Below are 24,051 nucleotides of genomic sequence, written 5' to 3'. Positions count from 1 at the left end.
TTATGAAAATTTTAAAGGTAATATTTTGTATCCATGGTGAATCAGTATCTTCAATAAATGGGAGTCAGGACTATTTGATACTCTAAAAACAGAATTGGAGCCCTGCCTCACTTAAAATTCTGAACAGCTGAGAGATTTTCAGAGAACATCTGAACAGCTAAGAGATTTTTTTTTTAATGTTTAACTTTTTTGTTTAAAATTTTAGAAGACTCCATAGAAGAATATTTTCATAATCTCTGAGGTAAAAAAGTATTTTCTATAAATGACACAAAATTTATACCACACAAAAATAACTTTTTTGGCAAAGAAAATTACACAGTAAAGAATCAAAACACGATATTCTTGGGGAAAAGACTTTCTGCTCATATAAGGAATTATTTTATATGTTTGTAGCCTTAAAATCAATAATAAAAGCCAATAACCAAATGGAACAGTAGATGAAGGATATGAACAAACATTTCACACAAAAAGAAATCAGGTGTTTCTATATGAAAAAATTTCAATCTTATAAAATAATTGCATCAAAATAATTGCAAATTAAAACTATAGTAAGATACTATTTTTCATCTATCTGCTATCAAGAAATTTGATAAGCCCTAGCCGGTTTGGCTCAGCGGATAGAATGTCAGCCTGCGGACTGAAGGGGCCCAGGTTCAATTCCAGTCAAGGGAACATGCCTGGGTTGTGGGCTCAATCCCATTAGGGGGTGTGCAGGAGTTAGCCGATCAATGATTCTCTCTCATCATCATTGATGTTTCTATCTCTCCTCTCCCTCTCCCTTCCTCTCTGAAATCAATAAAAATGTATTTTTTTTTAAAGAAATTTGATAAAATTGTCAGTGAGGGTGTGGGGTTATAGACACTCATAGACGGGTTGTAATTTAAACCTCTAAGGAAGGCACTTTAGAGCTATTTGTCAAAAATCATTAATGAACATTTCATTGGCTGCTGCAATTCCACCTCTAGGAATTTATTTCATGTAAAAACTGCAACAGCAGGTGTGATGACAATTATGCCAGTGGACATCTTTGAGCAGCTACTATGTGTTCTAAGTGTTTGCTACACTAACAACTTTAGTCCTGACAGCAACCTCATGGGGAAGGTCCTGTCATTTTCTGTTTTGCAGATAGGAACCTGAAGCACAGAGTGGTTGAAGCACCCAAGGTCCCAGAGCTGGTGCATGGCAGAGGAGTGAAACCTGGCTGGTTTGGCCCAGGGCCCTCAGTCTTAACACTGCAGTATCTTGCCTCCTGTTGCAGCAGTGTCTATTACTGAACAGGCTGGGAGACAGCCCAGCCCAGTTGTTCCTCAGTAAAGACTGGTTAGGTAAATTATGGTACATGCATATAGCCCATAATAAAAGGGAGGTCCACTCTGTATGCTATATTTCATTAGTTCTCAGACACATGTTTTTACATTTTAACACCTCTAAGAACAGGATGCATCTGACAATTATATTTGTAGCAATTTTTTCTTAGTGGTACATAAAGTATCAGTTCACCTTAGAGTCAGTTAAACAGAGTGTATGGAATGATTTTAGTTTTGTAATTTTGCAAATTTTCTTCTATGAAAATAAATTACCTTTGGATCCAGAAAAAAAGTTACTTAGAATTATATAAAGTACTTGATGTGGTATCTGATTTCTGAGGCTGACTTTGTTCTTCCTGATCACAGGGACTTCTCCACGGCGTTCTTTAACAGCATCCCATTGTCGGGCTCCCTGGCAGGCAGCATGCTATCCTCTCATAGCAGTCCACAGCTACTGCCACTGGACACCAGTACCCCCAACTCCTTCGGCACCTCAAAGCCTTCCACGGAACCTGCGGCAGCAGCCGGCACCAGGCCTGCGGGCAATTCTGTCAATAAGGACAGGTGAGTGGGCACCAAAGCTTCTTCCTGTCCCTGGGGAAAGTTTGGGTTTGGACACAGTTCCAGGGACACTTCATGGCCCCTTCAATAAAAAGAAAGAAAAGAGATGATTTCAGATAAGGGCCTGCTCGGAAGGGAGGCCTTCATTCAGCTGAGTCTGATGCACAGGGCTGTGAGGACTCCACATCCTGGGGAAGAGCAGTCCCAGGATTGGGCTCCTAAGGGTGGGAACCAGCCAAGGACATGTCACCTGTCACAGGATCAACCCACCTTCTGGCAGGTCTACACTGGAGGTGGCTGAGCCTCCGCTGCATTATTAGTAGCATCACTGCATTATTGGTAGCATCACCGCACCAGCCATCTCAGGCAGAGTGCTAGTGTGCTGGGGCAGAGTCATCTTTCACTCTCCGAATTGTGTTTGCTCCAGGAGCCCGTGTCTTCACGAACCATTACCTGGACACCAAATTAGAAGTCAGTAAGAGCCCTAGCCAGCTTGGCTCAGTGGATAGAGCATCAGCCTGCGGACTGAAGGATCCCAGGTTCGATTCTGGCCAAGGGCACATGCCTGGGTTGCGGGCTTGATCCCCAGTAGGGGGCGTGCAGGAGGCAGCCAATCAATGATTCTCTCTCATCATCATTGATGTTTCTATCTCTCTCTCCTTCTCCCTTCCTCTCTGAAATTAATAAAGAAATATATTTAAAAAAATTAAAAAAAGACAGTAAGAACCAGAGGAGCATGAATAAGAGCCAGGAGCCATTCACTCAGTGAACATTTGCCCAGTACCTGCTCTGGGTTACACACTGCTAGTGCCCAGGCACCCCCATGGGGTTGATTGGTGGGTCCTTGTCCCCAGAAAGTGTGTAGGCTAGTGGAGAAAGGGGCAAACACAGAAGCATAGGGATGGCTCCTCGGGTCTCCTGTGTAGAAATGGCTAGACATCCAAAGTGGGGGAGGGGTTGTTGGGCAGGTCTCAAGAAGACATATTAGAGGATGCCCTACCCAGGCCCCATATAGGCCACCCAGGGGAAGGGTTAGGGGACAGCAGCAAGAGCAGAACCCCAAGTCCCTGAGGAGTGTCAGTAAAGGGGGGGAAAGCTGGGCTTTGGTGCTGAATCAGATATCCTGGGCTTCTCCTTAGAATGGAGACACAGAAGGCTCTGGACTTGCACCTTAGATCACTCCAGGAGGCACTGGTACCCAAATATAGCTGCCACGTAGCACACGAAACTATTACTGTTAGAGTGATTCTCCATCGGTGGGGACAGGGTCTTGTGTTCTTACAGCCTCCTCCTTCCTGGGCTCTGATGTCATGGTCATGGAGGCATGCACCAAGTGTCAAGTGTCCCGTGGCTGAGGGAAGTGTGAGGGTAGATGGGAAGAGGAGATGGAGCAGCTTGACCAGTTAGAAAGCAAAGCATCTGGGGAGGAAGGGTGTCTGGGGAAGGACAGAAAGCTCCAGATTTGCAAAATGTTTCAATAGTTGGTCCTAGAATTCCCTGGAGAGGAGGAGAGGCTGTCTAGGATACCTGCCAGGCATCTGGTGTCGGGCCCAGTCCAGTGGATTTGGTCATTAGGAGGCCCAGTGGTTTGGGGACCCAGTGTGAGGGATGCAGATGACCACAGGGTAGCTGGCAGGCTCATGCTTGGGCTCTCCTTTCTCGGAGGAGAAGGCAAGGGCTGTGGGATGGACACACTGGGAGGAGAGTGTGGAGAATGTGAAATTGTCACATTGAGGGGCTTCCGGGGCAGGAGGTTGAAGGTCAGGAATAGACAGTGGCTTCAGGACCCCAGATGGGGCTTTTCTCATCAGACCCATTGTCCAAGTGGGAAAAGCTGGTGGTTGGAGTGGTTTGGAGATGGGGCCTATGGTGAGGAGAAAAGGGTTGCAAGAACCACTTTCTAGGCCTCATGCTAACCTCCAAAGCTCTCAGAACAATGCAGTGGGGCAAATGTGAGTGCATTCTCTGATAGCCAAACTTCGAGAATTTTTTTTGTAAATGTTTACTTTTTTTATATTTACCATTTTTATTTATTGATTTGGTTAAGAGAGAGAGAAACATTGATTTGTTGTTCCACTTTTTTATACATTCATTGGTTGCTTATATTATGTGCCCTGACCGGGGATCGAACCCACAACCTTGGTGCATTGGGACAATGCTCTAGTCACCTGGCCATGGCAAACTTCCAGAATTTTAACATGTGAAAATATTTTTAAATAGTACTTTATACTTCAAAATTTTTGTGTTTTTAGAAGTTTTATATTTGTGCCCCTTTCACTTGACTCCAGGTAATGTAAATCCCAGACTCCCAAATCCCTGACGGCTTGTGCTTGACATGCTCTCCCATCTTCTTCCCCACCCCAGCGTGAACGCTACCTCGGCTCCTGCAGCATCATCCCCCTCTGTGTTAACAACCCCATCCAAGATTGAACCCATGAAAGCGTTTGACTCCCGGTTCACGGAGCGGTCCAAAGCCACACCTGGTGCTCCTGTCTTGACAAGTGTGACACCGACGGCCGTAGAAAGGTAGGTGGTGACTGTGTGGGGCTCAGAGAGACCAGGTGAGTACAGTCTCAGGCCAGCAGTGCAGCGTCCTCTCTCCTACCAAGCAGCTTGCCCTCCCTGCGGGAGCAGACTAGTCTCTCTGTACTTGGGAGCCCCTGTTTCAAGGAGAAAGGAGTGCCTGCTTCAAGTGGGAAGGTTGCTGGAAGGAGCGTGGAGGTGGACAGAGCAGCTCTGCCCAAGGACATGAGGGCAACAGCATGGCAGCTGGACAGTGTGGGAGATGTGCTCAGAATAACGGTGTGAATGGAGCCCAGAGTTTGTGTGAATGTTCAGACAGAAACCAGAAGTCCTCACCTACTGTTTTAATGTTTCAGCTTTGGGGGATTTTATTGATAATTATAAGTTAATAATCATATGGAAAAAGCCATGGGTATCTGTGTTTGTGCAGGTTGAAAGAGCAGAATCTTGTGAAAGAGTTGAGGCCCCGGGACCTCCTCGAGAGCAGCAGTGACAGCGATGAGAAGGTTCCTGTGGCCAAGTCCTCCTCCCTCTCCAAGCGAAAACTGGAGCTTGAGGTGGAAACAGTGGAGAAAAAGAAGAAAGGGCGACCTCGGAAGGACTCACGGCTCATGCCCATGTCTCTGTCTGTCCAGGTGAGGCCAGCAGGTCTGTGCTAGCTTCCCCAGGCCACTTGTTGAGTTCAGTGCTGGAGCTTGCATGTGCCCAGGTGGGAGAAGGGAGGCCCTGCACACCACAGTGTGCCTCATCAGTGTGGGAACAGCTGGCTTAGACATGCACTCCCCTGGGTGTAGCATGGAGGCACACTCCCCCTCAGACCTGCTCTGGACCCACCCAGAGTCCTTGAGCAGCTCCTTGGCATTGGCTACATCATCTGTCAAGTGGGATCACTGGAGCATTCATCTGTACTGTCCTCCCAGAGTGGGTGGAAATACCTGGGGAACTGGCCTAGCCTTACCTCTAGGTGACTCCCCTTTACCTGACACTGCCCTCCAGTGATGGGAGGGGCTCAGGGACATTTCTGCTCTTGCAGTCCCCAGCTGCTCTGACCGCAGAAAAGGACACTGTGTGTTTGTCTGTACCAGCGCCTACACTGAAGCTGCCCATGCCGAGCCCCCAGAGAGCATTCACCCTCCAGGTGAGCCGGCCCCCTGCCTCTCCCTCACAAGCGTGTTCTCTCTCTGTCTCCCTAGCCCCACTCCTTCCCCAACCCCCAGTGTAAACCCTAAATTGTCAAAAACAGGGCTGTTTCCCATTGGCTCACCATCATCCTCTGAGGGAAGTTGTAGTTGATCATGGTAACCATCAGTCTTATTAGCAAGACTAGAGGCCCGGTGCATGAAATTCGTGCACGGGGCGGGGGGGTGTTCCTCAGCCCAGCCTGCACCCCTACCAGGATTGGGCCTAAATGGGCAGTCGGACATCCCTCTCACAATCCAGGACTGCTGGCTCCCAACTGCCCACCTGCCTCAGTGCCCATTGGACTGTGTGGTAATGGTCTCCCTCCCGACCAGCCCACTGGCCCTGTTCACTTTCCAGGGCCCAGCACAGAGTTTTCATCAGGGCTAGTTTAACCATGTGCTTGTTCAAAACACAGTTTTTTAAATATTATTGTAAAAAATCCTTTATATGCAGAGGCCCTGTAGTCACTCAGTCTAGCAACCATGCCAGACCTTTGCACACCTCATGCCCTTTGTACCTCAGGTGCATGTCGATTGGAAACCCTTTAAGACTCCATATGTAGGTCACTTCTCACTGTCTGCACACTGCCCCAACCCAGGCTGGTCCTCATGGGGTGTCGGCCCTTGCCTGCCACAGGTCCTTCTGAGCCTAAGAACAGGGACCCACATGCTTTGTTCTTGTTGCTGATATGAGCAGAGGCAAAGAGCACAACCCCTCTCCCCAATTCCTCCAGCTTCCCCTGGGAGTTTGACCACTGAGTGCTACTTGAAGCCCTTCTTGGTTTCTATATGGCCCTCTGCCCCAGGTAACCCACTTATGTGGCCACACAAGTGCAAACTGTCCAGCCATTCTGCCCGGTTTTTTATACGGATTATCAGTCATCTCCCCATACACAAAAGACAAAGTTGAGCCCATTGTGGAGCCAGGCACTGAACTAAGCGCTTCCGTGCATGTGCATGCTCTTCTAGGGACACTCCGTGAGGTTGGTTTCAGACGAGCAGACGGGCTCACTACAAAAGGAACTAGAGAGGACTTTGGGTTTTCTAGACTTTTCCTTGGTTATTGCCAAGCACTGCGATCTCTAAGACCTTCAACTAGGAGCCACGTCTCACCCCCAACTGTGTCCAGCTGGCTGTGGGCCTCATTTGCAGTGTGCTCTTAGATAAGCCACATGCCTTCTCTGCATGTTCCCTGTGAGAGGAGATGGTGGGGTTAGGAGGCTCTGGAGTCTCTCACTCTGACACCAGTTCTCTGCTCTGCTACATGGAAAGAACATTGTGTTTGCTTCCCTCTATTAAGGTGAGCTCCGACCCCTCCATGTACATTGAGGTGGAGAATGAAGTGACAGCCGTTGGGGGAGTGAAGCTGAGCCGCTTGAAGTGTAACCGGGAAGGGAAGGAGTGGGAGACGGTACTCACTAGCCGGATCCTCACTGCTGCCGGTAGCTGGTAAGGGTGAGGGTCTTCACCTGGCCCAGCATTTCATGTAAAACAAGCACCATGTGTTGTGTTGTGAGGTGCTGATGCTGTTTCAGGGGATGCACTGCCCCCCAAGTGCCAGCTCCCATGGAGATTGCAGGTCTTGCTCTGGGCTAAGTATGTGCAGCTACCATCTCAGTCCCTGCAACACCCATTGAAGTTGGCGTCATTATCTCCATGGTACAGCTGGGAAAACTGAGTCCTAGAGGCTCACCCATGCCTGAATTTTTCACCCAGTTGTTCTGATTCCCTTGTCTGGCCAGACTCCTGAAGTCTCAGGTCCCAGGCTGAGCTCTGCCTGGCTCTAACTTGGCCTGGTTCTTTCTCTGGATCCCAGATTTTAATCCAAGGAAGTCAAGATAGATTTCTGACTGTGCCCCCTGAGTTCCCAGTCCAGCCCTTTTGAGATTCTGCACTTTGAGGGGAGACCTTCATTCAGTGTTAGTCACACAGTGTCTCACAATGGGCTTCTGGGCCTCTGTCCTTTGAAGCTGTCCCTGTATTCACCTCCACCCTAGCCAGAAAGGCTTTCTGAGCACACAGTTGGTGTCCCTTATGGAGACATGCTCTGTCGTTTCCACACGTCTGGCCTTTCTCGGCAGAGATCTCAGGACTAGTCCAGCTAGTTGTAGCCAGCAGACTGTTGAGTGGGCGCTGTGTGGCCTCATATGACAGGTGAGGTGTGTTTTCTGGATCACCATCAGTGGTCCTCTGAAGCACCCCCCTCCACAAGTTAGCATTAGGGTGAATTCGGAAAAGCTTGAGCAGCCTAGTGCGGGAGGAGAACATAGTCTCTAATGAGAGATCTCAGTTCTGTCAGCGCTACTGTCCCGCCCTCCCCCAGTCCTTCTGGCCGGCCCTCTCCCTGCCTCTCCTGCTGCTGCACCCACTCAGGCCCAGGCCCAGGTAGAGGGAAGGCTTTGTGCCTTGGGGCTCCTACCTCTGCCACAGCACCTGATCATCATGACACCTATCCCCTCTCTGCCTTCTCAGTGATGTGGTATGTGTCGCCTGTGAAAAGAGGATGCTGTCAGTGTTCTCCACCTGTGGTCGCCGCCTCCTCCCTCCCATCCTCCTGTCATCCCCAATCTCCACATTGCATTGCACAGGCTCCTACGTCATGGCGCTCACTGCTGCAGCCACGTTATCTGTCTGGTGAGAGACAGGCCTGGGGTGAGGTGGGCTCCAGGCAGGGCAGGATAGGGCTGTACAGGTTCCTCTTCACTGCAGGAACAGGGGAGGCAGTGGAGGAAGCCGCCTGGCAGACATGCCCTTGGGCCCTGCTAGCATGGGGGTGTTAACAGCCAAAGAGACCCAAGCAGTTGGACACTGCTTGTGATGGCCACCACACATGTGTGTGTACGTGTAGGGGGGGGGGGGGGGGCAGGTATGCATGTGGAAGTGGGGCAGGCTGCCTACCCCTGCTACCACTTTTATAGGAGCAAACCACATGGCAAAGCACAGTGTGCCAGGGTCCTTAACGGGGGTTCATCAGAATGGGATCTCAGCTGCCACAGTGTGGCCATGCTGCTCCCAAAGTTGGTATGGCATTAGCGACAAGCCCCACAGCTCTGTTGCCTGAGCGTCTGCTATAGCCTCGTGTGGAGAAGGTAAAGTGGCTCATGGGGAGCAGAAGCCACTTGTGGCCCAGAGCTCCTCTCAGGGGATGCCAGGGCAGGGTGTGCATAGAGACCACAGAGGAGGGGTCTGAGCACCGCGGCACACTTTTAGGCATTTACTCAGATTGGAGAGTAAGCTGCTTCCTATCTCCCTCCTAGGGATGTTCACAGACAGGCGGTTGTGGTAAAAGAAGAATCTCTACACTCCATCCTGGCAGGTAATCGGCGGTGGGCTACCCCTGGTGCCCTGATGAGGGAGGGAGACAGGGCAGCTCAAGTCTCAGGCTCCACTCAGCCTAGACAGAGAGCCAGAGCCAGTCTCTTTGCTCAGCCCAAGGTACTCAGTGTGACAAGGGGTCACAGTTATTTTGCAGGGAGATGCACCCTCTCTGGGGCACATTTCATTGTCTCCCTGTGTGGTGACAAAGAACCTGTGGGTGGTGGTGAAAACAGCACTCACAGGGAAGAGACTCCTAGTTGCTGAGTCAGCATTAGGCGCCTGTTTCTGGGACTGGGTGCCATGTTCAGATTCCCCTCGGTGCATGTGCAAGCACTTGCTGATCAGAACATACCCAGAATCCATTCTTATGGTGTCTCCCCAGGAAGTGATATGACGGTGTCACAGATCTTGCTTACACAGCATGGAATCCCAGTGATGAACCTGTCCGATGGAAAGGCCTACTGCTTTAATCCGTCACTTTCTACATGGTAAGCAAGCCACCCTTCCCTGGCCCAGCCCCAGAGGCGAGTGTCCGTCTCAGCTGGTAACAGGTCATGTGGTGCTTGCTCCTCAGGCCTGCCTGGCTTGGCTTCTCCTGAGAGTTGAGCCCTGGAGTAGATGTCACAATGACAGCTTGGTGTGCTCTCTGCTGGAGGAGACAGAACTCCAACGCACCTGTATAGGCCCTACTGTCCCTGTGAGAGGCTGAAAGCCCACAGCCTCTCTGCTCTCAGAGCCCGTGTGTAGGGGTGCTTTGCTTTGTCTGCATTGTTCTCTGAGGTCACTTTGTTTGGAATAGGCATTTGAAAATTTTTATGGTTGCAAATATACACTGAGTGGCCAGATTTTTATGATCTCTGAACGCATAATAATCTGGCCACTCAGTGTACTTCTCTTGAGTACCTTATTTATTTGATATCAAAGATACTATAAATCGTGCACCTGATCAGTTTTCCCCTTTGCACTGGCTGATAGAAAGCTCAGGGCAAATAGGTGGTTGATCTCCAGCAAAAGTCTAGAATACTTTTGGTACCCATTTGAGATACAAATACACTGAGTGGCCAGATTATTATGCGTTCAGAGATCATAATAATCTGGCCACTCAGTGTATATTTCCAGCCTGGCTTCCTTAGCCATCATCAGCATCAGTGAGTCAGCTTCACAATACCTTCACCAGCACATAGCGGTTTTTGAAGTCCAGTAGCAGTTTCGACTTTGTAAATTAGTACGGTTGCACCGTCAGCACATGTGATGGTCTATACCAGGCGTCCTCAAACTACGGCCCGCGGGCCACACGCGGCCCGCCGAGGACATTTATCCGGCCCGCCGGGTGCCGCTGCCTGTCCTGCTTAGCAGCTGACTCGTCCTGGGCCCGCAGTGCACATAGGAATTTGTTCATATTTTTTTTAAAACTATAGTTCGGCCCTCCAACGGTCTGAGGGACAGTGAACTGGCCCCCTGTTTAAAAAGTTTGAGGACCCCTGGTCTATACCTTTCCTCAACCCATTTGGAATTGGGAGCCCGTTTTTATATTTGTAAAATCCCTTTCTACATCAGAGATCTCAACCCCAACATGTAACCTGTGTGCATTGTATACCAACCACTCTGAGAAATTCTTCTGCCTGCACTTTTTGGTCCCTCAGACCCAAGTTCTTCTGGCACTTTGCTGTTCAGAGTTGCCAGGCACAAATTTATCCCATACTGAGATCTCTTTCCTGAGTTAAAAAAAAGAAAAGAAAAGAAAAAAAGACTCCCGCTGCCTGCTCTTCCATATTGCAAGATGTTGTGTATTACATGAGATTACTGTTATAATGGAAACAAGCCAGGTATTTAAGAAGGAAAATGTTGACCCTTTGTATTTTGGGCATGTTTACAAAGGCACATGGCTGTTTTTAAAGTGCATAAGAAAGTTTTCACAAAGATGTGAAGGGGCCCTAGCTGGTTTGGCTTAGTGGAGAGAGCGTCAGTCTGAGGACTGAGGGGTCCCAGGTTCAATTCCGGTCAAGGGCATGTACCTTGGTTGCGGGCACATGCCCAGTGGGGGGTGTTCAGGAGGCAGCTGATCGATGTTTCTCTCTCGTCGATGTTTCTGGCTCTCTATCCCTCTCTCTTCCTCTCTGTAAAAAATCAATAAAATATATTTAAAAAAAAAAAAAAAAAAAGATGTGAAGGGTGTGGAGAAGGTAAAAAGCTGACTGCCTCGGATGCTGTGGAAGCATACCAAGGCCGGATGCTGGCATTCCTCGAAGCTTCGAAGGGCTGGACCACTTCACACATAGGCCTCCTGGCCCCAGGAGCCTTGTCAGTGACCTTCACTGTCATTAATGTTCCCTGTAATGAAAGCTGTCTGAGAGACCTGTGGTGAGAATGCAATGACCCTCAGCCTTCGCTGGTGTTCTGGTAACAGGTCATGTGGTGCTTGCTCCTCAGCAGCCTCACTGCCAGCCTACCCTTCTGGACCTCCTGGTTTTTCTGAGCTCACCTTCTGCCTTTGCCTCCCCAGGAACCTGGTTTCTGACAAGCAAGACTCCCTGGCCCAGTGTGCGGACTTCAGGAGCAGCCTGCCTCCCCAGGATGCCATGCTGTGCTCGGGACCCTTAGCCATAGTCCAGGGCCGTGCCTCCACGTAGGTGACCGAGTGCCAGGAGAGGTGACTGGGTTCTGCAAGTACAGACCCACCCAGGCCAGCTCTCTGATTGCTGTCCCCTGTGCTCAGCTGCTGCCCAGCACAGGCAGACTATAGGCGCCAAGAGTTTGGGGGCCACATCAGATGATTTCTCAGGGTGCTGGATGCAAGCCCTGTTATTTCAGGGCCCAGATGCAGTTTGAGGTGCCACGGGTCATGGGCACTCATGTATTTTGGTTGGGGGTCTGTCACCTCAAGGGTCTAAACGGGAGGTACAGAGTGGGGTACACCTGGGGTGCCAGAGCATCCAGGAAGTCTGCAGCTGGAACGTGGGGATGGGTGGGCCAGTGTGGAGACTGACATCTGCCCCCCTGCTGGCTTCTTGCTGGTGCCCTGGGGTGCATGGTGGCAGCCTCCTGCCCACACAGTACACACTGCCTCGTGATGTGTTTCTGCAGTTCAGGGAGGCAGGCGGCCCGCCTTTTCTCCGTGCCTCACGTGGTGCAGCAGGAGACTACCCTGGCCTACCTAGAAAACCAGGTGGCAGCAGCACTCACCCTGCAGTCCAGCCATGAGTATCGCCATTGGCTCCTCCTCTACGCGCGGTACCTTGTGAACGAAGGTGAGGTCCCTGGTGGTTCCTCCATTCTCCTGGGCCCAGCTCAATCCCTGTCCCAACACAACCCTTCTAAAAGCCTATGAGATAGGGCAGAGGTAGAGTGGCCTAGGGCTCCCTATATTCTTCTCTCTCAGTCTGCCATGGTCATCCAAGAGGCCCTAGTCTCCAGTTCCGTCAACATGATGGACCCTCAGCCTCCCCACCCCCATCTCCTATCCTGAGCTGTGATCAGGCCAGCTCAGCAGGCATCCAGCCCATTACAGGCTCCCAGCCCCTGAATGGAGTGTTCCCTGAGGGCCAGCAAGATTGGCAGCAGGAGAGGGTGAGGGCAGAGGATATGTAGAAAGACATGCAAATGTGATGCTCAGACTTCTGTTCTTCCCTCACACCCTTGGAGCATCAGTGGTCAGTAACCCCAGGGAGGGTGTCTTGTAGCATCCAATGTGCTTGCGCTCCTCTTCCTTTTCTGAGCCCCCACATGCCCTGGAAAGGCTGTCCTGCTGTCCAGCACCTCCCCGTGTCCCTCCAGCCTAGCTTTCCCTGCCAGGACTCTCTGCACCTGCATCTCCTTCCCAGCATACGCCCACCCACACTTGCCCTGTTGTTCAGCAGAAAGCAAGGTGTGTTACAGGAAGTGACGGTCCTGTTCTTAGGGTGACCTCCCAAAACCTCTCATCCTCTCTGCTAGGCAAGCATGGAGCCTGCCTTACCAGTCTTCCTTCTGCTTGAACATGGCCTCCAGAGATGTGGCTGGGAACTGGCCCTCCCTAAGTTCTCCCTGTGTCACCATGCAGGTTACTGAGCAGCCTCTCCCACAGCCTCTCCTGGCCTTGCTTTGCTTTTGACATCACCCTCTGCATTTTGTTTATGATTTAGAGGTTAAAGTGAAGTATAGAAAAGACAGGGGAAATAAGGTCAAACCCCTACAAATGTTACTCCCAGAACTTTGTATGTTATGTTTCCTCTGATGCAACTACATGTTCTATACACCTTGCAATCCTATATAATAAAAGGGTAATATGCAAACTGACCAAACAACAGAACGACCAGTTGCTATGATGTGCACTGACCACCAGGGGGCAGATGCTTAATGCAGGAGCTGCCCCCTGGTGATCAGTATGCTCCCACAAGGGGAGCACCACTCGGCCACAAGCTGGCTGATGGCTGGCTAGTGAGCACAGCGGCAGTGGTTGTAGCCTCTCCCAACTCCGCGATAGCGCTAAGGATGTCCAACTGACGGCTTGTCAGTCGGACATCCCCTGAGGGCCCCTGGACTGCTAAAGGCACAGGCTGGGCTGAGGGACCCCTCCCCTCCCTTGAGTGCACAAATGTCATGCACCAGGCCTCTAGTGCAGTGATCGGCAAACTCATTAGTCAACAGAGCCAAATATCAACAGTACAACGATTGAAATTTCTTTTGAGAGCCTAAAACCGACTTCTGCCCATGGGCCATGAAGTTTCAATCGCACTGTACATGCGCGCCCACACGTGGTATTTTGTGGAAGAGCCACACTCAAGGGGCCAAAGAGCCGCCGCATGTGGCTCGCAAGCCGCGGTTTGCTGACCACTGCTCTAGTGTGTGTGTGTGTGTGTGTGTGTGTGTACACACACACACACACACACACACACACACACACACACATCTCTGAGGACAAGCATGACTGACCAGCTCGAAGCCCCTCTCCCTTCCCCAGCAGACTCCAGTAATGAGTTTGATCTTTACTCTCCAGTCTGTGTGGTCACCCAGCATGTGTAGCCACTGGCATTTCTAAATATTCAATCTTCACAAGCCCCTCCCCCCCTTTCTGGGATGCTCCTCACACCCCATTCTGCTGAGGAAATGCCTCCTCTGGCTCCTCCGGTTTCCTTCATCCTGGCTGTTGATCAGGACTCACCCTGATGCCCTGAATAAAGCCACTGCCTCCTCTGGGGCCTGCACCCATTTGTGAAATCACTTCTGCCACTTGCTCCTCTTCATCTTTCACGTATCTATTCCAGTGTCCATACATAAGTCACCTCCTCTCTTTATCCCTTGCTTTCTGACTGTAAAAGGAGAACTCAGGTTTTAACAGGAGACCCCTTTCCTTGAAATTCCTCAGATTCCAGCTTCATCCTCTTATTTGCACTCTCATCTTTGGGTGATTTCATCCGTTTCCTGTGGCTTCAGCTGCCCCCAGTGCCTACAGACTCCAGACCTGCCTCTAGCATTTCTGGCATACCACTTGGCTGTGCCCATAACACTTGACTTAATAGGCCCATGCCTGCTTCTCCTGTCTCTGCTTAGTCACCATCTCCTCAATCTAAACTCATCCCCTCTCCATCTCTTACCTCCTGACCCTGCTGATCTCCTCTCACACTGGCTGCCAAGATGTCTTCTCTCAAACAAATCTGACTAACCCTCTCCGCTCCTTCTACAATTTCCCATAACCTTGGGGGTTTCATCCCAAAACTGGCCACATCTCATTTTTTCTCATTGGCCCAGCACACAGAGGGGCCACTGCATGCATTGTCAAGGGAGTAGGTGAGTGAGTGAGAATCTGTCATTATGAGTCTCAGTGCCCCAAACTGAGAGGCATGCAGGGAGGCATTTTGCCCATTATAGGCAACATAGTAAGCCTTTGTTCAGTCTGTTTTGATATACCCAACAACTTAGCATATTCTTGATTTTTTATTTCTTTTTGTAATGTGTTCCTATTTCTGTTTTGTTTTGTTTTGTTTTTGTTCTTTTCTTTTTTTTTTCTGTAATTAGGGTTTGAATACCGACTCCGAGAAATATGCAAGGACTTACTGGGTCCGGTTCACTACTCCACTGGAAGCCAGTGGGAGTCAACGGTAGTGGTAGGTGCTTCTTTCATTCTTGCCACAAGAATTCTCTTGAAAAGTGAAAGTGGAAATTTAAAAAGCCAAAGTGCTTTGAAATTCTTTCTCATTAGATGTCTATAGCACAATGCCTTGGGTCCCAACGTCAGTGAGCAGGTGAGATGCCTGCACTGCACAATCTAGCAAGAGCTGGGCCCTCAGCATGAGGCCTCGGGGGATTCAGCCATGCAAGGGAGGAAAGCTGCCTGCACAGGGCTGTGGGTTTGTTCAGTAATGAAGATGAAAGATCCTTCCCTGCCCTCATGGAGGTTGCAGTGTGGTAGGGAGGCAGATATAAGCCAGTAAGCAATTTAGTCAACAAGATAGCTTTAGACTATGGATTATGCTTAGAAGGAAACAGCAGATCAGTAAGACAAGCATGCCTGGGAAAGAGTGACCAGGGAAGACCTCAGAAGAGGACTTTGAGGATGAGCCAGCTCTGCAGAGCCCTGGGGAGAGTTTCCTGGTGGAGGTGGTAGTACATGCAAAGAGGGCTTGGTACGTCGAGGCCACTGTGACTGGGACATAATAGGCAGAAGAGAGGGTGATATGAGATTAGGCAAAAGAGGTGAGCAGGAAGCAGATCGTGGAAAGCTTATAAAGATCCAGAATTTTAGTCTAGGCCAGTGGTCGGCAAACTCATTAGACAACAGAGCCAAATATCAACAGTACAACGATTGAAATTTCTTTTGAGAGCCAAATTTTTTAAACTTAAACTTCTTCTAACGCCACTTCTTCAAAATAGACTCGCCCAGGCCATGGTATTCTGTGGAAGAGCCACACTCAAGGGGCCAAAGAGCCGCAATGTGGCTCGCGAGCTGCAGTTTGCCAACCACGGGTCTAGGCAGTGGAAATTATTGAAGGATTTTACACAGATGTGATGTAAACTGACAGAAGACCAGACAGCAGAGGTGATATGACCTGACATAGACCAATCAGCAGAGATTATGTGACCTGATATAGAAGACCAGTCAGCAGAGGTGACATGAACTAACATAGAAAACTGGTCAGGCCAGACAGCGTGGCTCAGTGGTTGAGCCTTGACCTATGAACCAGGAGGTCACAGTTCACACATGCCCGGGTTGTAGGCTTCATCCCCAGTGTGGGGTGTGCAGGAGGCAGCCAATCAGTGGTTCTCTCTCATCATTGATGTTTCTCTCTCTCTCTCCCTTCTTCTCTGAAATCAATAAAAATATTTTTTTTAAAAAAAGAAAAACTGGTCAGGGCTTGTTGTTTTTGTTTTTTCAAAAGTTCCGGCAATAGATGCAGATGACTTGGATCAATGTGATGGCTATCAAGAGGGGAAAGAGCCGAAACCGGTTTGGCTCAGTGGATAGAGTGTCGGCCTGCGGACTGAGGGGTCCCGGGTTTGATTCCGGTCAAGGGCATGTACCTTGGTTGCGGGCAGCTGATCAATGTTTCTCTCTCATCGATGTTTCTAGCTCTCTAGCCCTCTCCCTTCCTCTCTGTAAAATATCAACAAAATATAAAAAAAAAAAAATTTTTAAAAAAGAGGGGAAAGAAAACAGATTCAATATGTATTTTGGAGGCAGAACAAAAAAAGACTTGGTTGGTGTTTGGGTGGCTGGATATAGAGCAGGTGAGGAAAAGAGAATAATGAACATGTGGTCAGCTCAAGGTTCTTTTGGGTAGAGTATTGATTGAATTGGAAAAGGAGCAGGTTGGTGAAGAATGGGAGAAGTTGTGGGTCCAAGATTTAGCTTCAGTGCTTCATTCAGTCACTGAGCAAAGACTGATGGAGCACCTTCTCTGGCCAGGCATAATCTAGGCCAGGGGTCCTCAAACCACGGCCAGCAGGCAACATGCGGCCCGCCGAGGACATTTATCCGGCCCGCCGGGTGCCGCTGCCTGTCCTGCTTAGCAGCCGACTCGTCCCAGGCCCGCAGTGCGCATAGGAATTTGTTCATAGTTTTTTTTTTAAACTATAGTCTGGCCCTCCAACGGTCTGAGGGACAGTGAACTGGCCCCCTGTTTAAAAAGTTTGAGGACCCCTGGTCTAGGCACAGGGCAGGCAGCAGTGACTAAGGCTGACCGGGCCCCGCCTTTATGGATCTTCATTCTTGTGGAGAGAGGCAGATTCAAAACAAGTGAACAAGTACATATAAAGTGTTGGGTGGGGATGGGTGCCATGGAAAAACTTTATATAGGACGGGGTAGGGAGTACTGGCAGGATGCAATTTTATATTGGGTGATCAAGGATGACCTAATTGACTGAGCAGAGACCAGAAAAGGTGAGAGATGAAGCCCCACAGATATTTGGGGAAAGAATATCCAGGCAGAGGGAACAGCAAGTATAAAGGCCCTGAGTTTGGGGTTGGGCGTCTTGCAGCGTAAAAGGAACAGCTGAGCAGAGTGGCAGTGGGAGAGTCAATCTCACGAGGTTCTAAAGACCTTGGTGTATACTTAGCCTCCTCTACTTTTTATTCCCTTTTTAAAAATATATTTTTTTATTGATTTCAGAGAGCAGGGGAGAGGGAGAGCTAAAAACCAAAAATGAGAACCATCGGTCGGCTGCCTTCTACATGCCCCCCGCTGGGGATCGAGCCCACAACCCGGGCATGTGCCCTTGACTGGATTAGAACCCGGGACCTTTCAGTCTACAGGCCAACACTCTACCCAGTGAGCCAAACCAGCTAGGGCTCCCTTTTTATTTTGTTACAATAGATCTTAATTTGGTTGGCTAATAAAATCTTAGAGCTTTGAATGTATTATGCTATGCCTTTTAGCATCCACTGCTGTTGCTAAAAACTACCAGGAATCTGATTTCCATTATTTTGTAAATTCTTTTGGGATTGACCTTTCTTGGTGTTTTGAAGTTTCACAAAGCGCTAAGTCTATGTCTTTCATTCATTCTGTGTATTTTCCTAGGTTCTCTTTGATTATATTCCATTTTCCCCATCATGAGATATATAATACCCTCTTTTTGGAATCTGTTATATTATTTTTATAGTTTCAGTTCTCCCCATATTTTCAATTTAGTCTTATCTACTTGAGCATAGTTCTACTATGAGGAGCCCTTGTAGATCTGTTTCCATTTCCTATACATATTTCTGCTAGTTCTCATTTATATTGTCTTATCTCCTTATGTGCCTGGTTTGTTTTGACTGTCTGCTAGACTTGGTATTTTAATAATTATTTATAGAAATGTTTTGAAGCCTCAGTAATATTACCTTCTTCAACAGAGCACTTTTATTTGCTGCTACCAGCTTTTGGCCCTAGCCCTACAAGGCTCCCTCAACCAATTCAGGGATTGAAGTCTTCTGGGCTACCTGGGAACTCAAAGCTGGGTACTAATTAGTGCATGAACTGGTTTACTACCAGTCTACCCTTATTCTAGAGTGCATTTCTTTGGAGACTAACACAAAGGAAAGGGACCCCACATTTCATGAGTCCTATGCCCCTGCTTTGGTCCCCCGACACCCTCAAGTCTAGTAGATGCTCTGCTCAGCCTCTTCCTCATCAATAAGTGTTCCCAAGCCCTAGCCATTTTGGTTCAGTGGATAGAGCGTTGGCCTGTGGACTGAAGGGTCCCAGGTTTGATTCCCGGTCAGGGCACATGCCCGGGTTGTGGGCTTGATCCCCAATGTGGGGTGTGCAGGAGGCAACCAATCAATGATTCTCTTCTCATCATTGATGTTTCTCTCTCTCTCTCCTTCTCCCTTCCTCTCTGAAATCAATAAAAATAAAAAAAAATAAAAATAGCCCTGACCGGTTTGGCCCAGTGGATAGAGCGTCGGCCTGCGGACTGAAGGGTTCCAGGTTCGATTCCGGTCAAGGGCATGTACCTTGGTTGCAGGCACAACCCCAATAGGTGGTGTGCAAGAGGGAGCTGATCGAAGTTTCTAACTCTATCCCTCTCCCTTCCTCTCTGGAAAAAATCAATAAAATATATTTTAATAAAATAAAAAAAATAAGTGTTCCCAAGGCAAAGGTGTTTCTCTCTGGATTTCTACCTTCTCCACACTCCAGCTCAGTCCTTCCTCGCTAGCACTTGAGCTCTCTGAGGTCTTTTTCTCTTTGTCCAGCTTTGTCCCCTTTCTCAGTGGGAAGGGCTTTTCTGAATTCCCTATAAGAACACCTCACCTCCAGGCAGCCTGATGGGCATCTGTTAAGGTGGGAGATGGGTGGGCCAGCGCCTAGCCAACCACTCCTATAGGGCTTCACTCTGGGAGCCTTAGGGCGAAATGTCAGGAAGAGCTCTACCTAACAGTTCTCTGTCTCAGCCTGAAGGTAAGCATTCTAGGCTAGTGTGGTACAGGCAAAAGGGAGCACAGACAGCCACTAATTCATGGCCATGCACTTTCCCTGCCTCCTCCTCCCTGCTGGTTGTTTTTGCTATCTCTAAGTAGGATACCTTATTAGGGATTTGCCCAGGAGAGTTTGTGGCTTCCTTCCTAGGAAGCACTTGTCAGTGTGGTCCCACTTGTTTTTCCTGTAAACTGCTTAGAATAGCTGGTCTGCTCATAGTGCGTGAGCAAATCCATGACAAAATTTCTAGAAATTGCTTTGTAGGAATTCTTATGTATTAGGGAAATGACTCTTTGTGATATGAGCTGCTAGTATGCCTCCAAAGATCCAGGCTTCTTTCCCTCAAGGATCATGACAAGGATCATGACTCAGTGTGCATAGGAGGGAGGTGGAAACAGAGAGTTGAGGCACTAAGCAGCCATCCTTCAGGTACCTGAGCTCTGTGCTCACCACTGTCTCTTCAGCCAGGGCCTACTATTGGAACCCTCCCTCTGCAAAGGTCTTTATTGTAGGACCTGTGTCATTGGCAGAGAGAGGGTGATGAGCTGTTACCAGGCTGCCGCCTGAAACAGGGAGGAGCATCACCTATTACTGAGCCCAGGGCAGGAGATGATGCTTGATAGCTGTTGGTATTAAAACTAGCCTTCAGGCCAGAAGGTAGATCCGCTTGTAGCTTGCCCCTGGTGCCATAGACCAGCTGAAATTTTTACTTTGCTAATAGCAGTTTGCTTGATACCCTTTCGTGTCTTTTTTAAATAGAGTTTTTCGTTAAAAAAAAAAATTTTTTGGTGGTTTTTTTAATTTCTTGGTAATTTTTTTTGTTATTGATTTCAGAGAGGAAGAGATAGAAACATTAATGATGAGAGAGAATCGTCAATCAGCTGCCTCCTGAACACCCCACACTGGGGATCAAGCCCTCAACCCAGACATGTGCCCTGACCAGGAATCGAACCTTGACTTCCTGGTTCATAGGTTGAAGCTCAACCACAAAGCCACACCAGCCGAGCCCATACTTTTTTGTTAGAGACCAGAGAATAAAATTTCAGGCTTTACAAATTAATATGATAGCTTACAACTATCAACCCTGCCGTTGTAACATAATATGTAAACAAATAGGTAGGTATGTCTGCATTTTCATAAAATTATTCACTAAATAGGTAGGATGGATTTGGCCCAAGCCAACTCACAATCTACATGAGACTGTTATTTTGTTGAGGTTTGCTTTTAGACCAATTGTTCATATTTCCGTGTGTGCCAAAGAAGAATTTGTGTTCTCTAGTTCTGGGTGCCTTAATGTCCTAATGGTCATGTTTACTCAATGTTCCGTTTGAATTACCTGAATCTGCAGGTTTTTGCCTTTCTGGACACATCCCTAATGGAATGTATTAAAAGCTCCCTGTAAGCTTGGTTTTGTCCCTCTCTCCTGACTTTCTCTTTCTCCAATGATGTCTTTGTTTCAAAGTCTACGTACTTTGATAATTGTGAAACACACACTTTTTTTATTTACTGACATAATCTTCCTCCATCTTTAACTTTTAACATTTCTGTATCCATGTTTATGTGTTTTTTGCCAACCTCATGTGTCTGGTTTCTGTTTAATCTGACAGACTAAGGTTTTTTATGTATTTGGGTGCTCCTGTATTGGGTGCATATATGTTTACCAGAGTTATTTCTTCTTGTTGGACAGACTAAGGTTTTTTAAATCATAAATTGAAATCATTTACATTTGTTGTTTACTTTTTTTTAAAGACCAACACAAACTTCAGCAAGAGGTTGATCACATTACTTTTCATATCTCTTTTAGCATCATCTCTATTTCTTCTTATTTTTGAGTACTTTCTAGAACATTTTCAGGGTGGATCTTTATTGTGGTAAACATTCTGAGATCTTACAAGCCTAAGAATATTTTTTATTACATCCTCTTAAGTGAATAACAGTTTGGCTGGATGAAAAAGTAGATTATGAGTTTTTCCCAGTATATTTAAAATACTACTTTATTGTGCCTCTTGGTATCTCTTCCTTTGTAGATGATATGCTCTTGTTTTTTAGAACTTTTCAGAATTTTTTTGTGTTTGATATCCATAGATTCTGTATATTTCATTCTAGTGTATCTAAAATACCTTTTTTTTTTTCCATATCTTCATCAGCACTCAATGAAGCCTTTCAACCTAAGGCAGTTCCTTTTCCTTTAGTTATGTGAAATCTACCCATATTATTTCTTCAGATATTTCCTTCTCTCTTTTGTGCCTCTCTCCTGTGGGTCTCATGTAGATGTTGGGCCCATTTCCATACTTCATCTGCCCTTACTTTATCTTACAATCTCTTCTCTTACAGTTTCCCCTCTGCATGCCTCCCTGCTCGAGCACTGGCTGCTCCTCCATCTGACCCACTTGACTCGGTCTTCAGCAGGCTCCATTCTCCTGCTAATTCCATCTCCTTTAACCACTGTATTGCTCAAACTTAATACCTACACTTTGTTCTTTTCTGTAATTCTGTGTGTTGTTACCATGCTGATTTAACATTTGGACCTTCTCTTCTAACTGTCAGTATTGTCGGTTAGTGGTTTTCCCTTTGCAGCGGAGACCCTGCCTGGCAGTGCATGTTGCAGAGGGGTCTAGTCAGATCTTGGTGCCAGTGCAGCCAGGCATGGAGGAGGTGTGGGCAACAGCCAAGGGCAGACCTCCCCCCAGGACTGTAAAACTCCCAGGTGCCACCTCACCCCTGGGCTTGACCTCAGATCCCTGGAGAGCATGCATGAGGGAGCAGCCCCCCTCAGGTGGCCATCTACCTGTCCCTCTACCCTGATACTCTACTTTCATCCTACTCTGGAAGGCCAAGCTACTGTGGTCACTGAACAGTGCAGTTGAAGGCTAGTGGTGACTGTGCCAGCAGACTTAGGGGGCACAGACCTACCCTGGTGTTCTCTGCAGTATCCTTGCACTATGTCCTTCCCCTGCACCCTGCCACCCACCCCACACGCCCCAGGTCAGCCTTTCAGCTCTCCCAGGGCTTCTTAGCGTGCAGAGAACTTTTTCTCATCCATCTCTGGTTTCTCCAAGGGGTGCTTAGGGGTCAGATGGGCAGACACAAGGGTCTCTGTTAGGCCAGGAAACCACCCACAGTCTAGGTCTCCTCACTGACACTTGTACTGAGCCGTCATTTCTGTGCCCACAGGGTCTACGGAAGAGGGAGCTACTGAAGGAACTGCTGCCAGTCATCGGGCAGAACCTCCGCTTCCAGCGTCTCTTCACCGAATGTCAGGAACAGCTCGACATCCTAAGGGACAAGTAGCCTGCCCACATCTGCCCCAACTACAGCCAGGGCAGGGGCACCTCTCCCCTTGTCCGGCTATAGTAGGACAAGGAGACACTGGCAGGAGGTGGGCTGTCCTGCACCAGCACCAGCCCAGGTCCCTGGGTAGACTTCCCCTGTGTCCTGGGTCTGTTGCTGCTCCCGTGGAAGGGGGCAGCTCTGCTGGCAACTCGTCCCTCTCTCCAGGACCCCCACGCAGAGCAGGGGCTGGGGCTCTGCCCTGCTGCCCTGGGATCAGCGAGGCACGCCCAGACCGACCGTCTTCAGCACGGTCCAGAGGTGGACACTAGCCCTGCCACTGCAGGTGCCGTGCTGCTTCAGCTATGACGAATGAGCCATTTGTGAAGAGAGAGCCCTGAAATGTATTAGTGTATTATGCAGTCAGTAGACTGACCCGAGATCTATGTAAAAGGAAAGACTATTCCAACACAAAGACTATTTTTGTACTAGAATTTGCTAACTTGTAATACAGAATTTTCCTTTTGGCCAATAATCAGGATTTCCCTATAAGTCACTTGGACATTGGTTACTTGTAGGAAAAAATTTAAATTCTAATTATGACAGCTACATTGAAAAATAATTGTACTGAAATTAACTTGTCTATCTTCATTTGGTTTTAATTTTTAAATGTTTGTAAAAAGAGACTGTTTGGGGGGGATAGGGCAGAGGGTGGGTGATTTCTTTTGTAAGTGTAAAATAAATGAACACACATTGGATACCAAATCATCCTGATTCCCCCTGTCTCTCCTTCAACTTCCACCTTTCTCCTACAACTGCGGATCCCTCCTGAAATGGAGAATGACAACATCATAGCCAGAAGGGATCTTCGGTGTCATCTCATACCACCACTCCCACCCCAGCCCCTCCTTGTGGAAATTAATTTCTCACAGGGAGGTCACTTCCCTGGTCATGCAGCATCTTAGGCAGAGCTGGGGCTCTCAGGAGGTCCACCTTGCATGGTTCTTCTTCCAAACCAGCCATTGAGGAGGTCCTTGGTTCTGGCTGGGCTGTGCCCCAGATCCCTGATCATGCTGGGCACCAAGGACTGTGGCAGACCTGCTGATTTCATGGAAGGATATCAGTAAGTAGACATGTTTTCTGAAGTATTATCTGGAAGCTGAGAGTTTCTTAGTGGTCTAAGATGCTGACCCACAGGAGAGTAGATAGCTAGAATCACAGAATCTTCAAATATGGTAAGGGCTGAGCACCTTCACCCCTGGCTCATGGACCTCATTGTCACCTCCCTGCCAGCTGTGTGTGATCCTGAATCCGAGGAAGGAGGCCTGGACTTGGGATCAGAAAGCCTAGGTGACTGGCCACTGGCACCTGACAGCTTCTCTGCCTAGAGGCCATCTCACTGCCTGTCTCACTCATATGTCTGGTGGCTGGATGAGACCCAGGCACATATGCATGCCTCACATGGCGAGCACACAGGCGGATATGGGCAGAGACACCTCAAAAGCCAGGCTGCAAGTG

General features: G+C 48.5%; 1 protein-coding gene across 4 annotated transcripts in view; it reads left to right on the top strand.

The window, feature by feature from the left end:
* HIRA (histone cell cycle regulator) overlaps positions 1-23,300 on the top strand; it is a 65,884-nt gene extending 42,584 nt beyond the window's left edge. For 3 of the 4 annotated variants that reach the window (XM_080650347.1, XM_080650350.1, XM_080650349.1), the window contains 11 exons: positions 1,674-1,871; positions 4,233-4,394; positions 4,822-5,026; positions 5,425-5,529; positions 6,873-7,021; positions 8,045-8,206; positions 8,830-8,888; positions 9,273-9,378; positions 11,394-11,516; positions 11,975-12,138; positions 22,438-23,300. In XM_080650347.1, coding sequence (XP_080506473.1) covers positions 1,674-1,871; positions 4,233-4,394; positions 4,822-5,026; positions 5,425-5,529; positions 6,873-7,021; positions 8,045-8,206; positions 8,830-8,888; positions 9,273-9,378; positions 11,394-11,516; positions 11,975-12,138; positions 22,438-22,865 — 1,861 coding nt within the window. In that variant the 3' untranslated portion in view covers positions 22,866-23,300. Of the gene's footprint in view, positions 1-1,673; positions 1,872-4,232; positions 4,395-4,821; positions 5,027-5,424; positions 5,530-6,872; positions 7,022-8,044; positions 8,207-8,829; positions 8,889-9,272; positions 9,379-11,393; positions 11,517-11,974; positions 12,139-14,884; positions 14,974-22,437 lie in introns of all 4 variants that reach the window. The other variant, XM_080650348.1, reaches the window with a different exon arrangement.
* The last annotated feature ends 751 nt before the right edge of the window (positions 23,301-24,051 follow it).

The sequence above is a fragment of the Plecotus auritus genome (assembly GCF_963455305.1).
Source record: "Plecotus auritus genome assembly, chromosome: 13".
NCBI lineage: Eukaryota > Metazoa > Chordata > Mammalia > Chiroptera > Vespertilionidae > Plecotus > Plecotus auritus.
The sequence above is the reverse complement of the archived record's forward strand: the minus strand, read 5'-3'. Positions and strand labels throughout refer to the sequence as shown.